At 48.8% G+C, this 19576-nt stretch overlaps 1 protein-coding gene across 1 annotated transcript; it reads left to right on the top strand.

Annotated features, from left to right (window-relative positions):
• The first annotated feature begins 4456 nt into the window (after positions 1–4456).
• Positions 4457–17831, top strand: ALAS1 (5'-aminolevulinate synthase 1). The gene is made up of 11 exons (XM_082701705.1): positions 4457–4656; positions 5605–5824; positions 8367–8594; positions 9350–9499; positions 10006–10228; positions 11337–11521; positions 12043–12222; positions 12565–12729; positions 14816–15084; positions 15733–15895; positions 17560–17831. The coding sequence occupies exons 1-11, from the start codon at positions 4480–4482 to the stop codon at positions 17718–17720; spliced, it is 2121 nt and encodes a 706-aa protein (XP_082557831.1). The 5' UTR covers positions 4457–4479; the 3' UTR covers positions 17721–17831.
• The last annotated feature ends 1745 nt before the right edge of the window (positions 17832–19576 follow it).

Raw genomic sequence — 19576 nt, 5'->3', positions numbered from 1 at the left:
ACCCCCTGCCTCTGACTGTTATCTAGAAGCTATGAGGGCAGAAGAGCCCAGCGTGTGTGGCCTAGGAAGCAGGACCCTGGGGTTCCCTCACAGCTCAAACCTCTCTTGCTATATGACCTTGAGTCCTCTCCCACCTCTGGTTCTTAGTCACCCTAGCTCTAAAGTGAGTTAGGGCTAAAGACACACACTCAGTTGTCTATAGAGCAGACATACGTCACTGCTTAGACACCACGTGTCCTTGGGGTTAGGGATCCACTGAGGGGAGGGCTGGTAGAGAACTGGAGAATACACTTCCTGCCTGGGCTGGCTCAGGGGCTCTAGGCCTGCTGAGCCCTCAAGAGAAGTTAGAAATCTTTCAATTTAACAATCTCCTGACTGTTGAATGTTGACAACTAATTCACATTTTTAAAAAGCCCCTTGTGGGTCAAAGAGAATGTGTCTGGACCACAGTTTGTGTGTTCTATCCTGGAAGACTAGGTTCAGGGGTCCTCTGGGGCTTTCTGGGAGAATAGAGTTTGTTCTTTGGGGGGTGATGCTGTTTCCTGTAATTCCCCCCACCCGACACACACACCTAGAGCATTTGATGGCTTTGCCCCAACCTAGTCCCTTTCTCCCCTAGCTGGTCAGAGTGCACCCCTTGCTCCAAAGCTGGCTTTACAAACCCAAGTCCAGGCCTGTACCTGGTGGGCCAGAACCTAAGAGGGTTCCAAAGGACAGGCCAGCACAAAGCAGCTGTTGGGGACCTCAGGACCCTCCTACCCTGTCCAACCCTTAAATTCTATTTCCTATGGTAATTCCGGGCCCTATTACTATAAACCCTGGAGCTCACATTTCCAACTCTCCAGGGCAGAAATGAGCTGTTTCCAGAATCTCTAGCCATTCTCAAGGCTGATCTCCCACTCATTGCCAGCCACCCCAAGGAGCACAGCTGGCTCACCACCAACACTACACAAAGCATCAGTAGCAAAGGCTGTAGGTTTGGCTTCTCTTCAAAACTGTCCAGGGGTGCTGGGTGGCTCAGTTGCTTAAGTATCTGCCTTCAGCTTGAATCATGATCTCATGATCTTGGGGTCCTGAGATCCAGCTCTGCCTAGCTCCCTGCTCAGTGGGGAGTTTGCTTCTCCCTCTTCCTCTGTGCCACCTCCCCCACCACCTCCACAGGCATACTTTCTCTCTCTCTCAAGTGGATAAATAAAATCTTTTTTAAAATATTTTAAAAATTAAAAAAAAAATGCCCCATGTCCATCTGGATCTCCTTGGGGTGGGGGGTTGGAGGGATTTTTTGCCTGACCGATAGATGTTGAAACTGAGGCCCAGAAGAAAGCTTTAAGCTTGTGTAAGGCCCCTTGTAGGCTCCTTGACCCTCAAAGAGGGGCACTACTACAAGCAGCTTCTGGGACCCAGAGTGGAAAAGGCTGAGCTCTCAGGCTGGGTTTGACATTTTCCTTCTGCCTTGACCGCTGGATGATTGCTGTGTGCAGCAGCCCCTGACGGCGACAGTGACGACAATGATGATGACGATGACGCAGACTGGGCTGGAGGGAAGAAACGGGGGAGGCCAGACCCCAGCATGGGGTCTGACCTTGCCTGAACTCCAGTGGCTTGGGCTCCCCTGCCCAGAAGCAGGGTGATAAGATGAATCTGTACTGCAGCTCTGGGGGAGGCAAGACAGCAGTGAGAGAGAAAAGCGAGGGCTGGATGGGGGGAAGAAAGGAAAAAGAAGAGGCAGGAGGGAGAGGAGAGGAAGAAGGCTGAACCCAGGAGAGGGTCACAGCTCTGCCAGAATGGGGCCCACCCAGACTCTTCAGCAAAAGAGGTGGGCTGCTTTCACTTCCTAGATGCAAAAACAGAGCCAGGATTAGAACTCATGGCTTCAGCACTTGCCCTTCCAAGTCTTCAAGTGGAACCCACATTTCCCAAAATATGGCCCTAAAATGTGCCACCCCCACATTACCAAGAGAGAGGCCTGGCAAAACCATAGTTTTCCCGGGTCAGGATCAAAGGGACATTGCCCAGGAATAGGCCTTTTGACCAGTGCCCTGGCCATGGTTCTTAAGCCCTGACACCAGCATCTCTGTGGCCTTTTATGGTCTCTGTCTGACCTCCCGACATCACATTCTGGCTGCATCCCTGAAGTCCAGCTATTTGGGCTGACTCATACATCCCTTCCACCCCCCAACCCCCACCAGGACAGGCCTGGGAACTTCCCACTCAAGGCTTCACTTATCAGTCTCCCGGTCCCATGTAGACCCACCCTTCCAGCTGGCACTTCTCTTCTAGAAGACTTCCTGGTGGTTGGGATCCCCCCTCCTTCAGCGTCTGGGGAGTAATAGCTTCCTCCTCCATCTGGAATTGTTGACAACATTGAATTTCACTTTCCATGTGAGTTTCTTTGTTTCTCAACCTTTCCCTCTATTAAACAGGAAACTCCCAGAGAGCTGGAGACTTGCTGGTTTAAACAATAAGCCTCTGAAATCTATGACTTCACCTGACCCTCCTGCCAACCACAAGTGGCAGGGCTGGAAGAGCTTTACAATGAGGATGACGAGCCTCAGAGACTATAACCTGCCCAAAGCCAAGTAAGATTCAGAGCCAGGGTTGGAATCTATAGTTAGTTCCAACATCTAGTTCTTTCTTCTTCTTTTACCTCCGACCACTCAAACAGCTCCGTGAAGCAGGTGGAACAGGGATTATGATCCCATTGCCCAGATAAGGAAAGTGAGGCCCAGAGATGGGCAAAGGACCCAACACCATCTTTACTTTACTTTACATCTTTATCTTTACTGTGTTTTCACTTTTAGTGACAGCTGGGTCTGAATCCAAGTGCTGACCTTTCCTCATGTCTCCTCTTAGGCTAATGGGTACTTCTCAGGGGCCCTCAGCAGGATGGGGCAGAGCTGGGATCCGGACTCCCAGGCCAGAACCCTCTTCCTGGGCCCTGGACTGGTCCCAGTGCCACTCTGGACCCAGCTTCCTCTTCTGAATGTGGAGATTTACCTTGCCTGCCTCTCAGCTGGCTGGAGATTCAAAAGGGAATTGAGAAGAACCTGGACACATCTTGGTCACTATCATGCTGGGAAAGGAGCAGCCTGCATGGCCCCTTCTTCAAGAGCGGAGGAGGGTAGCTCTGAGCCTGGCACAGACCCAGGCCAACCCAGCTCAAGTTAAGCTGGGAAGGGTGTGGAGCAAGGAGGCCAAATTGGCACTCCTGAGAGGGGTTTGCCTAACCTTACCCTGCAGGTGTGGACTGGGGGAGACCCAGAGGAGGAATGGCCCAACACTGAACTTTGGGATGGAGTCCTGAGTCACCCAGTTGATACCCAGGGTGGCTGGCAAGGGACTTTGGACAGCCAGCAATGGAAAATACAATTAAGAGTGATGTGGTTTTGGAATATAGGTGAGGTTCAGTGGGGGTGGAGTCCGGAGCCGAATACCAAGAAAGAAGTGAGGTATCTCTGCTGCAAAATGGTGGTTTTATTAAAGCACACACAGCAGTGGGCTGAAAGCCGCCGCACCGGGGGCTTGAGTAGTGGTATTATATACTCCAGAGCTGGAGGAAATAAGGAAAAGGGAGGTTTCCAAAAGAACTTTCATATACTAAAGAGGACCGACCTATACGATACCTACAAGATACCAGAGGCCTTGCCATCCTCAATTTAGGATTACTTTCCCCTCTAGCAAGTTATTAACATTAAGATACTTAGGAGATTCGTGGAAGAACCCCCATTGGGCTTGGTTGTGGGGGAGGTTGCAGGGTGCCAGCTTATGCTTTGTCTTCAGCTAGCCTTCGGCTCCCTCTTCAATAGCATGTGTCAAACCCTAACCATGTATCAGGCCCTGTGCCTCCACACACCCTCTCGTTCTCAGAGCTGTTGTATTCCACGGGTTCCATCCAGCCCTGCTCCTCCTGCTCCTTCCTCTACCTCAGATTAAGTCCCATCATCTCAGACGGAAAGTGCCACAGGAGGGTCTCCTGCTTCTGCTCCTCCACACTCCAAAAACTCTCCCTCCAGGAGTCCCCCGAACACACACGCACACACACACCACTCCCACAACCACTCCATCCTTGAGCAACTACACCTCCACCTCTTCCAGGAAGCCCTTAGTCACAGACGGGACAGATCCCGCTTTAGACCGCGGCCGGAACCCCCTTCTCTACGCTCCTTCTATCTCCAAGGGATCCGTTTCTACAACCCCATAACCCTCCAGTTGTCTCCAGGAGTACTTCCCCCTCCGACTCTGCCTTTTTATGCCCTACACGGAGGTGTAGGGTTCTGAAGCATAGGGCACTTAATAGGGAAGGGAGAAGGGGCTGTAGGATGAAGCCCTTGATCAACCGCCGCGCCCCCACTCCTAGAGCAGACTATCGGGGAAAGCCCAGGTCCCACCCCACCCTCCCTGCTCCGCCCCGCCCCGCCCCTCCTACTCTGGGAGCGCGACGCAGGGCGCCTGCGTGAAGGAAGTCTGCGCCCAAGGCGCATGCGCAGCGCTCCCTCCGGCTCTATATTAGGACGACGGCAGTCGCGGCCTGAGGCTTCTCGCCGACAAGGGCAACGGGTTGTTTCCTCTTGGTTTGGCTACCTGCCGCCGCCGCCGCCGCCGCCGCCTCCGCCTCCGCCTCCTCTTCCTCCTCCTCCTCCGCAGTCTCCCGCGCAGGTGAGGGCCCGCGCTCTGGGTGCGGCGCCGGCCAGGGAAGCCCCCGCGTGTCCTGCCAGCCCGCGCCCCTCACGCCTGGTCGTCGGGACCCCATCCCCCACTGCTCCGGTCACCCGCCTCCTTGGGTTCAGCGTTCATCTCCCAGACCCTTAGCCCATTGGGCTGCCTCAGTTTCCTCCATTCGGCCCTCTTCTTACATTGCCTTTTAACGGGCCACTTCTTTAGAATTCCTTTTTCCCGTTATCTCGAGACCTCGACCCCCGATAACCTCTGACCTCCCCCTGCCCAGGACCACCACCTAACAACAGACCTAATGCCTTCGATTTATACCTCCTGCCTCTCCCCAGTTAGCCCTAACCGCGTCCCCTCCTACCTCTGCTCTTTATGTCTCCTCCTTCTCAGTTGTCCTGTTGGAGCTGTGGGGGATGACCTCTGGGAAATCCTTGGCTCAGGGACCCAGAGCCCAGCTGGGTGCCTTCCTCAAGTTTGGGGATGTGAGGACCAGGAGAAGTTCAGGATCCCTGGGAGTCCTCTCTGCCTGGATGGGTGATGGTGGCTTCTTCCCTAGCCTCACTTCACCTGGGTGTATGCCAAGGTGTCTTATCTGTGCTGTGCATCTCCCTGACCTCCCAAACCTGTTCCCGACTTGTCCCTCGTTGTTCCAGCCCCTTGGTGGTTAATCATCGGCGTTTACTTCACTTGGTAAAGTTGCTTTGCAGGTGCTTTTGTGTGGAGCTGGGAATGAAAGAAGTTGGTGACCTGGGTAGAGTACTGTTACCACTCCTTAGTTGAGTCCCACACGAGTGCCGTCCTTAGACGATTTTCAGACTTGTTATAAGAGTACCGTTGCTGTAAACTGCAGGTGACACCTGAACCCAGTGGCCTTGCAGTGGTTGGTATTTGCCCGATTATTAACAAGTGTTGATGTCACTCATTGTCTTTCTGTAGGATCAGTGTACCCTCTCGGACATGGAGACTGTTGTTCGCCGCTGCCCATTCTTATCCCGAGTGCCTCAGGCTTTTCTGCAGAAGGCAGGAAAATCTCTGTTGTTCTATGCCCAAAACTGCCCTAAGATGATGGAATTTGGGGCCAAACCAGCCACTCGGGCCCTGTCCACTTCAGCAGTACACTGCCAGCAGGTCAAGGAAACCCCTCCAGCTAATGAGAGTAAGTGTCATTGGCAACAAAGTAGGAGGTGGTGGTATTTGCAATTCATCACCAGACTGGAAGCGCTTCTAGTCCACATTGTGATGAAGGTCACAGTAACCAGAGTATCTCATAATTGTCATCCTAACCCTGCAAGTTAGGCACTCTAATTTTCCCAACTTTAAAAGTGAGACGGTGGCCAGTGTGCCCTTTACAGGTTTCTGGATCACATGTCAGTGTCTGTTGGAGTTTTAGTGTTCATCAGTACCTCATTTGTGTAAATATAAAGCTGGAATATTCTGGGGCGCATGGGTGGCTCAGTTGGTGAAGCGTCGGACTCTTGATCTCAGCTCAGGTCTTGATCTCAGGGTCACGAGTTCAAGCCCCTCATTGGGCTCCATGCTACTTAAAAAAAAAAAAAGTTGAAATGTCCTATTTTAACCTTTCCTTCGTTAAATATTTGGCCCTTTGGCTTTTTTCTTTTTTAATTAATAGACTTTTTGGAGCAGTTTTAGGCTTACAGCAAAATTGAGTGGAAGCTTTTGGCTTTTAAAGTTGTGGCTTAAAAAAATTGTGATTTTCTTCTTTTTTAAATTATTTTTTATTGTGTTAAAATTCACCTAACATAAAACTTTTATCATCTCTTACCAATTGAACAGTTCATTGGTATTAAGTACATTCATATTACTGTGCAGCTGTCACCACCGTCCAATTGCCAAAGCTCTTCAACATCCTGAACAACTGAAACTCTGCTCCTTGAGCTCTTAACTGCCCCTCCCCACCCCCGGTCAACACCATTCTACTTTTTGTTTCTGAATTTGACTGCTATAGGATCCTCAGTAAAAAGAATCATACAGAATTTGCTAAAGTAGTGACTTTTTTTTTTAACATATGAATCCTTATTTTATATGTGAATTTTAAAATTTTTGTTTTGAATAAAGAGATCAGAGTTGGCTTTTGTTTTGCTTTGGCTCTACCAGGAGAGGAGGAGGCTTTTCAAGTTTCACTTAATCCTAGAGAATAATTTACCTTACAGGCTCTCTTCAGTATATTCTCTGGATGTGTTCCTTGTAAGAAGGGAGTATTTTGCTTTGTTTTGTTTTTTCTGTAAGCAGAAGGGATTTAATCCTTTGTAGGATTTCTTTTCCTTTTTCCTCTTAGGAGTTAGTTTTGTTTTTCTTCTTTTAATTGAACAATCAAAATATTCTTAACAGTTCTGTCCCTGGCATAGAGGAAGTTGAGTGTAACATGGCTTGGTCACTTGGTGGACTCTTATGCAACCATTCAGATGACATTTGCAAACTATTTACTAGCTTAGGCAGACCTTTATAACAAAAAAGGGCAAAATAAGCAAGTACATGTAGAATAAGTAAAACTTTTTTTAAAATTTGTACATAGGGGAACAAAAAAGAAAATTTACCAAGATGCCTGTAATGGCTATTTTTGAGGGGCAGAACACTGTCATTCTAGATTTCCCACAGCAAATGTGTATTACTTTTATAATGAATGAAATGAACTTCAAAGCAATTTTTTTGACTTCATAGGAGATTTTAATAAAAACTGTACTGTGACATGTCTCTTCCCCAAGTCATAGGAAAGGTTAGCTTCTGACTCACAGTATTCCAGGATGATGCAGAATAAGACTTTACTAGAAGAAGGGTGAATGAATTTGCTCCAGGGGAGAGGGAAGTCATTGTGACTAGAAGCACAGTTGCCAGCCAACTGTGTTAACTCCGGGCACTTTTTGATGCATTTAAATGAGCAAGTAGATGAAGTGTGTGACTGTGATATCCCTGGGGTTTTTTCCTCACCAAACTAATAACTTGAACTCTGTTAGACAACAATCGAAAGACCTCACTTTTAGCTAAATGTCTTTTGTTAAGAAAAAGTCAGTTTATATGTTAAGCAACAGCAAACTGCTTTGTCAAGAATCTGTTTCAAAAATATTAGCAGAGAAATAATTGTATGGACACCTCTACCTTCAAGATCGTGTCCTATCATGAAATATGCTATGTGTCTTTCGGGTAGATTTACTGGAAATCCTCCAGCTCAAGAACTCTAGGCTAGCTGAAGCTAGAAAACACTACTTTTTGGTGGATTTATATGGGAGAAATGTGGTTTGAGAGATAGCTGGATTGTGCCAGTTAACTCTTCACAAGAACATTGTTTCCTGTGAGGCAAACGAGAAAACAGTTTGGAGGCACCTGGGTGGCTCAGTGGGTTAAAGCCTCTGCCTTCAGCTTGGGTCATGATCCCAGAGTCCTGGGATTGAGCCCCGCATTGGGCTCTCTGCTCACCGGGGAGCCTGCTTCCCCCTCTCTCTCTGCCTGCCTCTCTGCCTACTTGTGATCTCTCTCACTCTCTGTCAAATAAATAAATAAAATCTTTAAAAAAAAGAAAACAGTTCAATTATCAGAACCTAATAAAAATAAACTGGTCCCTGAGAAGTGGGGGTAGAGTAAGTATAAAGCTTTTCTTTGAGGCCATATGAGAAACAAGGGGCTTTCTTGAATTATGCAACTAGATCTGATGCTTTGCTTTTTCCATTTCACACCCCCCCCAGAGGACAAAACTGCCAAAGCTGAGGTTCAGCAGGCTGCCGATGGATCCCAGCAGACTCCACATGGCACGCAGTTTCCGTCTGGACATCCCTCCCTTGCTACGAGCCAGGGCACTGCAAGCAAATGCCCTTTCCTGGCAGCCCAGATGAGCCAGAAGGGCAGCAGTGTCTTCCGCAAAGCCAGTCTCGAGCTTCAGGAGGATGTGCAGGAAATGCATGCCGTGAGGAAAGGTAAACACAGAACTGGAACCATTGGGAAGAACCAAGAGGTCCCTCTGGCTCTTTTGATCCTTCAGATTTATGTATGAGCTATTGTTAGAGTAGCATTTGTATAAAAAAACTTCCTCTTTTAGGGCCAGGGAGGAAGGTCTTCAAGATAGGCAGTCAGAGGACTGCATGAGAAAATGTGGGACTTTCTTTCTGGGGTGTGTGTGTATAGGGTGTGACCAGTTTTTATAGTAATTACTTCATTTCTGAAAATACCCTGCTGGCGTAAGCTGTTACCAGTTGCCCTTTGTTTCTTTCCTGCCATCCGGTGGGATAAAAGGTAAAAAAGAGTGTTCTGCACTAACTGATGGTCACTTAATTCCACTTGTGGCTCTAGCCACAGAGAACCAGAGTCCCCAGAAAACCTCACCAGCAGAAATGATGCATATGGCTGGAACTGTCTTCTCTGAAGAAAAGTGAGATTAGGGTTGGGTGGAGTGGGAAGGTGGGGAAGACCTGCCAGCCAGTTAGAAAGCTTTGGACTCTAATATTCATTAAAGCTGTCTGGTAGCTCTGAAAACAAGACACCACCAGGAATTGGCCATTGAAACAGAAGTGGAGAAGAAAAGCTTCATACGCTCAGTTCCTACTAACTTTGGTTATGGTCAGCTCTTTTTGGTGAACTAGGCAGTAATTTATTTTTGACAATATTTCTGGAAAGTATTGTGAGCTCAGAATAGAATGTTGGTCCCCTTTTCTTCTTGTTACTTTTGTTACAGAGGTTGCCCAGACCTCAATGAACCCCAGTGTAATTCGTGTAAAGGCTGACGAAGGGGAGCCAGGTGGATTGCTGAAGAACTTCCAGGATATCATGAGAAAGCAAAGACCAGAAAGAGTGTCCCATCTTCTTCAAGATAACTTGCCAAAATGTAGGTCTTGTTATTTGCTTGATGCATGAGAGGGTTTTTAATGTAAACATACGTTAGATTAAACAAAATTGTATGGTAAGTTAAGGGTTAAAAACCATGTCTCTTGCTTGATGCCGGTAGGTGTTCTTGGCCATAGTAAATACAAACCCTGTTGGTAACCTTAATACCTACCCTTCTCTGCCACAGCCCTGTGCTAAGCGGTTCACACATGCAGTCTCATTTGAGACCTTCATGTTCTCAAGATGAAGTTATCCTATGAGTTGCTCACATGAGCATTAATTTGTCGAGAGGAGATCATGAATACCTTGTTTCACCACGAGAGACTTTCTGGTTGAACGGAAGATTCAGTGTCCTAGCTCCTGGGGAAAGGAATGACTACATTTGTTCAGAATTGCTCTGCTGTTAGATGACCAAAATGGGGTCATGGGTTGGGAGCCAGATCTTTTGCCAAAAGCCAGACATGCGTCCTAACCGCCATTCTGTCCTGTCTTTTGTTTGGTTTTTAGCTGTTTCAACTTTTCAATATGATCATTTCTTTGAGAAGAAAATTGAAGAGAAAAAAAATGACCATACCTATCGAGTTTTTAAAACTGTGAACCGGAGAGCTCACATTTTCCCCATGGCAGATGACTATTCGGACTCCCTGATCACCAAAAAGCAGGTGTCAGTCTGGTGTAGCAATGACTACCTAGGAATGAGTCGTCATCCCCGAGTATGCGGGGCGGTCATGTAAGTAGCCCTCAGCTTTCAGATACCACTGACGTTATTTGGCAAGACATTGATGATTTAGAGGGATTGGATCTTCTATGGGGGCAATATTCAGAAGCTGAAAGTGTGCCATAACAAAATACTATCTTAGCCTTTAAAGATATCTACAGATGGGGTGCCTGGGTGGCTCAGTGATTTAAGCCTCTGCCTTCAGCTCAGGTCATGATCTCAGGGTCCTGGGATGGAGCCCCACATCTGGCTCTCTGCTCAGCAGGGAGCCTGCTTCCTCTTCTCTGCCTGCCTCTCTGTCTACTTGTGATCTCTCTCTGTGTGAAATAAATAAATAAAATCTTAAAAAAAAAAAGATATCTACAGATGACTTTTAGACTGGAATTCACAAGTAGGTGGTGGAGCCCCTTGGTGTGTGATGGTTCAAGCGTATGGGCTCATTGACTACTTGTGTCCATTCACTTCCTACCACTCCTCAAGTGGGTGCGCCTCCTTCAAGCCCAGGCCTCTGTGCACAGGTGAATGGAGAGGTGCAAATCTAGCAGCACTGGAGGAAAGACATTAACAAGGATGTTAGTTCCTGGCACTCTCGTGCTTCTGGAGGTGGCCATGGCTAGAGATACTTGAGAGAGTTGCTTGCCAAAATCTCTAAGGAGGCTTGCTAAAGAGAGTCCAGTCTGAGGTATAGTAATAGATCTCTCCTAACATTATGTAACTGATTTCCGGAGGGTTTAGGTTCAGGTAACCACCGTCCAAGATATGCCTGTAGAGACTGATAATCGTGTCTGGAGAGAAAGATGTTTGTCAGAGAAAACACGCCTTAGGAATCAGCTAATAAGTATCTAGTGACTGTTAAACACTTGTTCTTGATGATCCCTAGAGGTGTTTACGATATCCTCACTCTGGTGTTGTTGACACCTGCCACCTAGTCTAAAGGTGAAGTTAGCTGAAACTTCTGGCCCCTGGTTTCACCATGAGAGACTTGCTAGATGAACTTAAGATTCAGTGTCCCAGCTCCTGGGGAAAGGAACGATTCACATAGTGTTCAGAACCATAAGGCTTATTTTTTGTCTGCCCCCCCCCCGTTTTTTGTTTTTTGTTTTTTGTTTTTAAATAAAAGGGACACTTTGAAACAGCATGGTGCTGGAGCAGGTGGTACTAGAAATATTTCTGGAACCAGTAAATTCCACGTGGACCTGGAGCAGGAGCTGGCTGATTTGCATGGCAAAGATGCAGCACTCTTGTTTTCCTCGTGCTTTGTGGCCAACGACTCAACCCTCTTCACTCTGGCTAGGATGATGCCGGGTAAGGAAGCCTTTCCTGAGTGCTTTTAGAGTTTTGGGGTTTCTCGGGGAATAACAGGGATATTGACAACACAGAGGGCTTCCCCAAAACAGTTAAGAACAATGATAGTATCTGGGAGCATTTCTTCTTGAAACATGAAGTGCTCACTTACCGCGAGAGGTTGCAGTAGCAAATGGTACTAATGAAGGGCTTGTCCTTAACCTGATTGCTTCAGTAGTCAAAGAAAATCCTTTGGAGAATTCTCTTATTCATTCATGGTTACCTTTTGATGGAGTTTGGAATGAGGTGGCCAGATTTAAAAGCAGATTGGTTGTCTTCCATTGCATTATTCTACACCTGTGGGTCTTTTCAAAGGAGAAGCACTAGCTCACGATTTTCCCAGGAAGAAACTGGCCAGGAGTCTTTCCTCCCAGGCAAAGTGGCACGTTCAGAGCAAAGTCCGTTGTCCCCATCTAAGAAATAATTTGTCTTTGCTGCAGATGACAATAAGTAGTGTTTTGTTTTTGTTTTTATCATGTTAGGCTGTGAGATTTACTCTGATTCTGGGAACCATGCCTCCATGATCCAAGGGATTCGAAACAGCCGGGTGCCAAAGTACATCTTCCGCCACAATGACGTCAGCCACCTCAGAGAGCTGCTGCAAAGATCTGACCCTTCGGTCCCCAAGATTGTCGCATTTGAAACCGTCCACTCCATGGATGGTAAGTCTAAGTAGAGGACTGTCTGAAACCTTAGATGAAAAACTAGGCCTGGACTCTTTGAAAGTGTGATGTTTATTTTGTCTTGGCAATTTCTTCTTACTCTGCTAGGGTTTTGTATTTGGTGGATATTGTATAGGTTTGGGTGAATGTAGATTTTTTTATTCTGGCTCTTACTAGGCTCTGAGACCCCAAGATGACCTAGAAACTGGGGGAAGTTCATTGTTTTTCCCAATATTAAAAGTAATACCTTTAGAACAGAAGTTATTTTGTTCTGACACTTTTACCAAAACAGAAATTTGTGAAGTAGCGAGCTCTTCACCGTAGTCTGTGTTCTCTCCTCAGGAGCAGTGTGCCCGCTGGAAGAGCTGTGTGATGTGGCGCATGAGTTTGGAGCAATCACCTTCGTGGATGAGGTCCACGCAGTGGGACTGTACGGGGCTCGAGGCGGAGGGATTGGCGATCGGGATGGAGTTATGCCTAAAATGGACATCATTTCTGGAACGCTTGGTATGTATACTCTGCACATTCTGTAATCTGCACTAAAATTTTATTCGAACAAGGTCAAGGACTATCTGGGATCAGGTGAGGAGACAAGGCGATGCCCTGTGAAACCTGGGCCGCTTTCTGGATGAGTTTCTATCTTCTCAGTGGTGGTACAGCTTAGCAGAATCCCTTGAATCATGGAGGCATGGCTCCCAGAGCCAAAGTAAGTCTCAGCCTCACATGACAGAAATGTTATTTGTTGCCATTCAAGCTCATTCCAAATGTGGTTGTGGTTCTAGCTACATGGCATGGCAACAGCCTTCACTTTCTGTACTTCAGATTGTTGTTGTATTAAAAGAAAAACAAAAAAGATGTAGTGCTGTTCTCCTGGAGCATTTGTGAGGACCTGGAGGTTCAGGTATCGTGAAGCACTGACCTCTAGTTTGTATTTGTTCCTCCTGGATGAGAAGCATTGTGTCACGGAGCTAGGTGCTGTTGCCGTGCTGCCTGCTAGCTGTGAATCCTGTCTGCCTGACTCCCCAGCTGTGTGACCTTGAGCTGCTACTTCCTCTCTCTGCCCCTCAACTTTCTCACCAATATAGATTTCCCCACTACTGAAAAAGTAGAATGTTCCTTTGAAACCTTGCATGAGCCAAAATGGCGTAAAGCAAAGACACGACTGCTCATAGACCAAGGTCAAAGCAGTGGCCACTGGCATGCTGAGCGGTTCCTGGGGCAGGGGCTTGGCAGGGCGCTCTCACTGCTTGGGGTGCGCACTGCCTCTGTCGTGGCTCGCTGCCACACACCAGAGGCTATTTTCACTTTTCACCTTTTATTGTAAAAGTGAAAGTCCTCGTCCGATTTCTTCCAGTTAGCGAAAACAAGTACTGATGTAGGTTTCTCATAAAAGTGAGGTGGCCTAATGACTTGTGCAAACTAGGGCAGCTTATATGATGGAGATAATAGACCTTTCCTCAGTTTTTGTGATGAAGGTAAACGAATTGTGTGCAGACAATTACCATAGACATTCTCTGTCTGTGCGGACTCTAGAGAGTAAAAATGTGAATTAAACAAATCTAAGGATTTCAAAGTTACTAAGGCAGTTGGGAGACCCAGGTAGCACTTAGCTAAAATGCCAGGTCATAGCCTGCACTTGGTAAAGGGAGGGCAGGCCAAAAAGAGTATCCTTTGGCACAGTCGGGGGGCCGGGAGCATTGGGTTGACCAGGAGAGCCAAGGAGTTGCGGGGCAGAGCCTTGCGAGGAGGAAAGCACTCGTTCATGTTTTCATGTTTTCATTCCAGCAGCCCTTTTCTTCCACCGAGCTCCCATGGTAGGGGCTCTGTGAGATATGTATAGTCACTGTGTGCTGGAACAGGCTGGGGAGAGAAATTTTCCACTGTTTAAGAGCTTACACCTACCCCGCCCTGCATGGGGTTCAAGCAGGAATGTTCATTACAGAACACAATGTTAACATCTAGAAGGACTCTTCTGCAGTCCTTAATCCTGAAACTTGAGATACAGATTATACAAAAGGAATTAAGGAGAATTAAGAGCTGAGGTTGGCCCTCAATCAAACCTAATGAGTTCTGAGTTTTCATGTCTCTCTGGGCATTGCCGCTTATCAGAGTTCTGTGTTGACTTTGGTAGGAAATAATAGTGGTCATACCAAAACAACTCACCTCTTAGCTGAGTTACATTCCAGCTCCGGGTGCTGCTCACAGTGAGAGGCCAGAGAGACGGCACACACTGTGCATGCTGTGGCAGGTGGCACCTGGCAGAGAAGGAAGTCCGGGTGGGAAAGGCAGGGAAAGAGAGGCTGCAGCTTGCTGTTCCGGTGCATGGGGACAGATGGCTCAGCGTCAGGACTGCTGCGGAGACCTGTGCTTTGGTCCTTGTCGGATACCAGCTAGGTCCTGTGATTAGGGGAGGACTGTAACCTCCACTCTCTCCCTTTCACAGAGGACTTGAGTCTTCCCTCAAGTACTCAGGCTGGACTTGAGTCTTAGGGCACGTAGAGAGGATAAAGAGAAAAGGGCTCTGAGGCTCTGCAGCACCCTGCTGGGCACATGCTGGGCCGTTGCTGGAATAAATGAGACTGTCTCCTCGCAGGCAAAGCCTTTGGCTGTGTCGGAGGGTACATCGCCAGCACAAGTTCTCTGATCGACACCGTACGGTCCTATGCGGCCGGCTTCATCTTCACCACCTCTCTGCCGCCCATGCTGCTGGCCGGAGCCCTGGAGTCCGTGCGGATCCTCAAGAGCGCCGAGGGGCGGGCACTTCGCCGCCAGCACCAGCGCAACGTGAAGCTCATGAGACAGATGCTCATGGACGCAGGCCTCCCGGTCGTCCACTGCCCCAGTCACATCATCCCTGTCCGGGTAATGACGCACCTGGGACTGGACTTGCTGGTCACTGTGCCTCGGCACGGGACCTGGGATGTTGTGTTGTGGTGCACACCTTGAAGTTGTGCCACGGCAAGGGGCTGTAGTCTGTGGCCCTGTGCTCAGTTTCTGCCTTGGGCTGACTTCACAGTGAAAATGGAGGCTTTGAACCCAGCGGGCTAGGGCAGAGGTTCCTTCTCCCGAGCACTAGCTTTAAAAGAGCTTCTGTTTGAAAAGTTCCGGAAGGCTTCACATGGCTAGCTTTGAAGTCTGACTTTTTATTCAGTTGATTTCAAAATCGGTCTTGCCCTTTCCACTGTGAACAGTAGCCCTGTTGGTGTCACAGTTGAATTAGTAGAATTAATATAGCCAGTATAATCAAAGCCATCTCATTCCCACAGTTACACACATCCCTGGGTAGGAGGATCAGCTGGTGGCAGCTGGAGTTGCAGCCCCGGAGGGCAGTGAGTGTGAACTCTTCTAATGAGCCCTCAGGTCTCTGGTCCATACTAAGCACTCCTGAGCCCTTTAAGTGGCAGCTGGCATCACCGCTCGAGCCTGAGCCTCCCAGGGGCCGTGTTCATTAGATCGCTGCTGAGGGGTGGTCTGTCTTGCGGTGACCTTACCTTCTGTTCGCAAACTCAGGTTGCAGATGCCGCTAAAAACACTGAAGTCTGTGACGAGCTAATGAGCAGACATAACATCTACGTCCAAGCCATCAACTACCCCACGGTGCCCCGGGGGGAGGAGCTCCTGCGGATTGCCCCCACTCCCCACCATACACCGCAGATGATGAACTACTTCCTCGGTGAGTACGTGCAGAGCGGCGGGGCCTCGCTGGAAAGTTGCACAAAGCCGTCCTTGCGGTGTGCGTAACTGAAGCCCTTCAAAGGCATTCAGATTCGTTTCTTCTCGCCAAGTAATTAAGAATGCTCTCAGATGGTGTAACCCTGTAAAAGACATTTGGTTGTTGGATTCGCTTTAGGCGGTGCAGACACAACTTAGAAGCTCTGAGGGCTCATCCCTGCTCATCCATCCACTGTTTCCAGTGCCCCCTTGTTGGGTTGATTTCAGGGATGCACACAAGTGGCTAGTGCAGGGAGTAGAGAGGCCTCTGAAGGCCTGAGTCCGCCCTGCCCCTCTGGAGGTCAGCTTTGTGCTTCTGTCCCTTTCTCTGGTGTATAGTCCCCGAGGCAACCCCCGACCTAACCTCTTCTCGTAAGAGTAATTGTTCAGTATTTTATAAGGCTGCAGTTCTGTTCAACCATCCCAGCCCCCTCTGTGTCCAAACTCAAGGCAAAGATTGAGGGGCTGCTCTCAGCCATGGTCACCTTGGCCTCCTGCCCCCAAGATGGTCTTGCTGCCTTGCAGGCTCTGCAGCCGTTCTGCCAGGAAGGCTCAGTGTAGCGGAACAGTGTTGGAGCGGCTTCTGCCCTGAAGCTGTGGACAGCAAAGCCAGAGTTGGGTTTTGTTTTTCAGTTTTTACTTATTTTTTTTTAACAGCTTTATTGAGATATAATTCACATACCACAAATGTCACCCTGTGTTTTTTTGTAAGAGACATTTATTTTAGAGAGAAAGAGTGCTCGAGCTCAGGGAGCAAAGGGGGACAGGCAAAGGGAGAGAGAGGAAGAGAATCCCAAGTAGACTCCCCTCTGAGCACGAAGCCCGACAGTGTGGGGCTTGATCTCATGACCCCAAGATCACAACCTGAGCCAAAATCAAGAAGAGTCACCGACACTTCACTGACTGAGCCACCTAGGCACCCTTAATTTCACTCTTTTGAAGTATACAGTTCCGGGGGCCTGGGTGGCTCAGTTGGTGAAGTGGCTGACTTCAGCTCAGGTTACGATCCCAGGAGTCCCGCATCAGGCTGCCTGCTCTCGGGGAGCCTGCTTCTCCCTCTGCCTGCAGCACCCCTGCTTGTTCTCTTGCTCACTCTCATGTGCACTCTAGCAAATAAATAAAATCTTTAAAAATACATTTATAAAGTATACAGTTCCAGGGGTTCTAAGTACATGTTGTGTAACCATCCACGCTGTCTGATTCCAGAACATTCTCCTCATTCCCAAGGGAGACTGTGTACCCACAAGCAGCCACTGCGTGATCCCCCCTTCCCCAGCCCCTGTCAGCTGCTGACACCCTCTCTGACCCGTGGAGGTGCTCACGCTTTCCTTTCCGTGTAGCACTGCGTGGGTCCTGTGTGTCTGGCTACTTTGACAGCACCGTGTTCTCCAGGCCCATCCACGTTGTAGCATGAATTCTCTTTCTTTCTAGTTCCAAATGATCTTTGGTGCAGGTACACCCCATGGTGTTTGTGCATCAGTCAGTGGACATTTAGGTTGTTTCTGCTTTTTGACTGTTAGAGAACACTACGCCAACGTTTGTGTTCAACTTTCTGTGTGGACCTGTGTTTGCACTTCTCTTGGATGCATACTCCCTTCAATTTTTGAAAACTGTTTCTCCTCACAGAGAACCTGCTGGCCACGTGGAAGCGAGTGGGGCTGGAACTCAAGCCACATTCCTCAGCCGAGTGCAACTTCTGCAGGAGGCCGCTGCATTTCGAAGTGATGAGTGAGAGAGAGAAATCTTACTTCTCCGGCATGAGCAAGCTGGTGTCTGCCCAGGCCTGAGTGTGTCATGACCTCAGTTACTCATTTAACTGGCCATGTCGTATCCACATAGTCCCCAGAGGTGTCTTTATATGTGAATTAAGTTATATTAAAATTTAATCTATAGTAAAAGCACAGTCGTGGAAATAAATTCATGTGTAAGTGATGGGTTCTCCTGTTACTCGCTACTGAATCAAAGAAATCATTTTTTCATCCCTTTCAGTGTGGTCTGTGTTGTTGCGCTGTGTGAAGTGACAGACATACACCAGCCCTCTAACGGCGGCTTCAGGCCCCACTGGAGTGGCAGTGCTCCCTCCTCCGCTCGAGCCCAGCTGCCCAAGGCAACTGCAGCCACTCTAACGCCCCTCGGAGGCCCAGCCAGCCACAGCCCCGGCCGCCACCCCACCCCAGCTCTTCCCCTGCCTTCTCTCCCTGTCTCCCCAGCGTCTACCTGCTTATGTCGACCGCTCACAGAGAGGTCAGCTGTCTTTCCTCACCTGAGACTCACTTGAGTCCTGTAAGTTCTACCTGTAAGCTCCATCTCAGGCCAGGTCGCTTGTCCCCCCTGCTGCTGTGATCCCCCGGGGTGCTGCTGTCATCCTAGCATCTGCCCCAGCCTCTACCCCCACCTGGCAGCCCAAGAGAGCTTTTAAAATTTTAAAGCAGTACCCCTGAAACAAATAATACATCATATGTTAATTAAAATAAATAAAACTCTAAAGCAGATTACATTCCTCCCCTGCAGAAACTTTCCTGGGCCTTCCAGTGGCACTCAGGTTGAATTCTAGCTTCCTCACACAGGCTGAGCACATTGTCTGAGGTCGGGACCCATCCCGCTTCATCTGTTCACTCTGCTTCATGTGTTGACGCGCATTCCCAGGCCTCAGCTGCCCCAGGTGCTCCCCACTTCCAGGCCTGGGTGTTAGCCATCGTTCCCTCCCTGGAGTTGGCTGCTCTGGATCATGGCGTGTCTGCCTCTCTTTACACAGGACAAGGGTCCTGAGGAGAACTTCCCTGAGCCCCCAGGATAAGGCAGCCCAGCCCTGCTGTGTTCTTACCATCACTTGACCTCCTCCTTTGCTCCCCTTCAAAGCACTGGTCACCACCCGCAACGACTTGGCCCCTATTGGTCATCTGCCCTTTCTTCTCAAGAACTTCTATATCCCTAGCACCCAACACAGCACCTGATACACAGCAGGCCCTGAGCAAATAGATGTGTGTTGAATGAAGGAAAGGGGGCTTTCTTCACCCTGGCTACCAGACACCAGGAGACCACCATTTCTCACAGTAATAGAGGCCGACCAGGTCAACTCCAAGGTGCTAGCAGACTGAGGTCCTGGTGAGGGCCTTCAGCCTGGCTTGCAAGCCATTTCTTGCTATTAAATTCACATGACCTTTCCTCATATGTGGGTGGAGACCTGGGTGGAGTGAAATCTCCTTTCTCTTTCTCCTAAAGCCATTAATCCCATCATGAGGGCCCGACCTCCTGACCTCATCTAATTATCTTCCAAAGGTCCCGCCTCCAAACGTCACTACATTGAGGTTAGGGCTGTAACGCGTGAATTTGCAGAGTACACATTCAGCCCATTATGGGGACCAGGGAAACATCTGAGTCTGCTTCACCAGAAAGCAGAGGTGAGCTGAAGAAACAAGAAGCAGCTGGAGGACAGAGAGAATGCTTGGACTTGCCCCCATCTCTTATCTCCAGAAGAGGAGCTGTGCTCTCATCCCTGGACACGGCTGTGCTGGTACGCCTTCCCAGGACCTGGTACGCCTTCCCAGGACGCACCCTTCTCCCGACTGGCCCTGGAGAGAACAGCCAAGTCATGGTCACATCAAACAAAGCCACACATCTCGGCAGGCCACTGGGCGTGATG

Source organism: Mustela nivalis (assembly GCF_964662115.1).
Source record: "Mustela nivalis genome assembly, chromosome: 1".
Taxonomy (NCBI): domain Eukaryota; kingdom Metazoa; phylum Chordata; class Mammalia; order Carnivora; family Mustelidae; genus Mustela; species Mustela nivalis.
The sequence above is the reverse complement of the archived record's forward strand: the minus strand, read 5'-3'. Positions and strand labels throughout refer to the sequence as shown.

What these genes read in the sequence shown, in the direction of transcription:
- ALAS1 (XM_082701705.1), top strand. Translation starts at nt 4,480, where the DNA reads ATGCGCAGCGCTCCCTCCGGCTCTATATTAGGACGACGGCAGTCGCGG. An exon ending in AACCGTCCACTCCATGGATG is followed by an intron (nt 12,223 to 12,564) that starts GTAAGTCTAAGT and finishes TTCTCTCCTCAG; the next exon opens with GAGCAGTGTGCCCGCTGGAA. An exon ending in CATCATTTCTGGAACGCTTG is followed by an intron (nt 12,730 to 14,815) that starts GTATGTATACTC and finishes GTCTCCTCGCAG; the next exon opens with GCAAAGCCTTTGGCTGTGTC.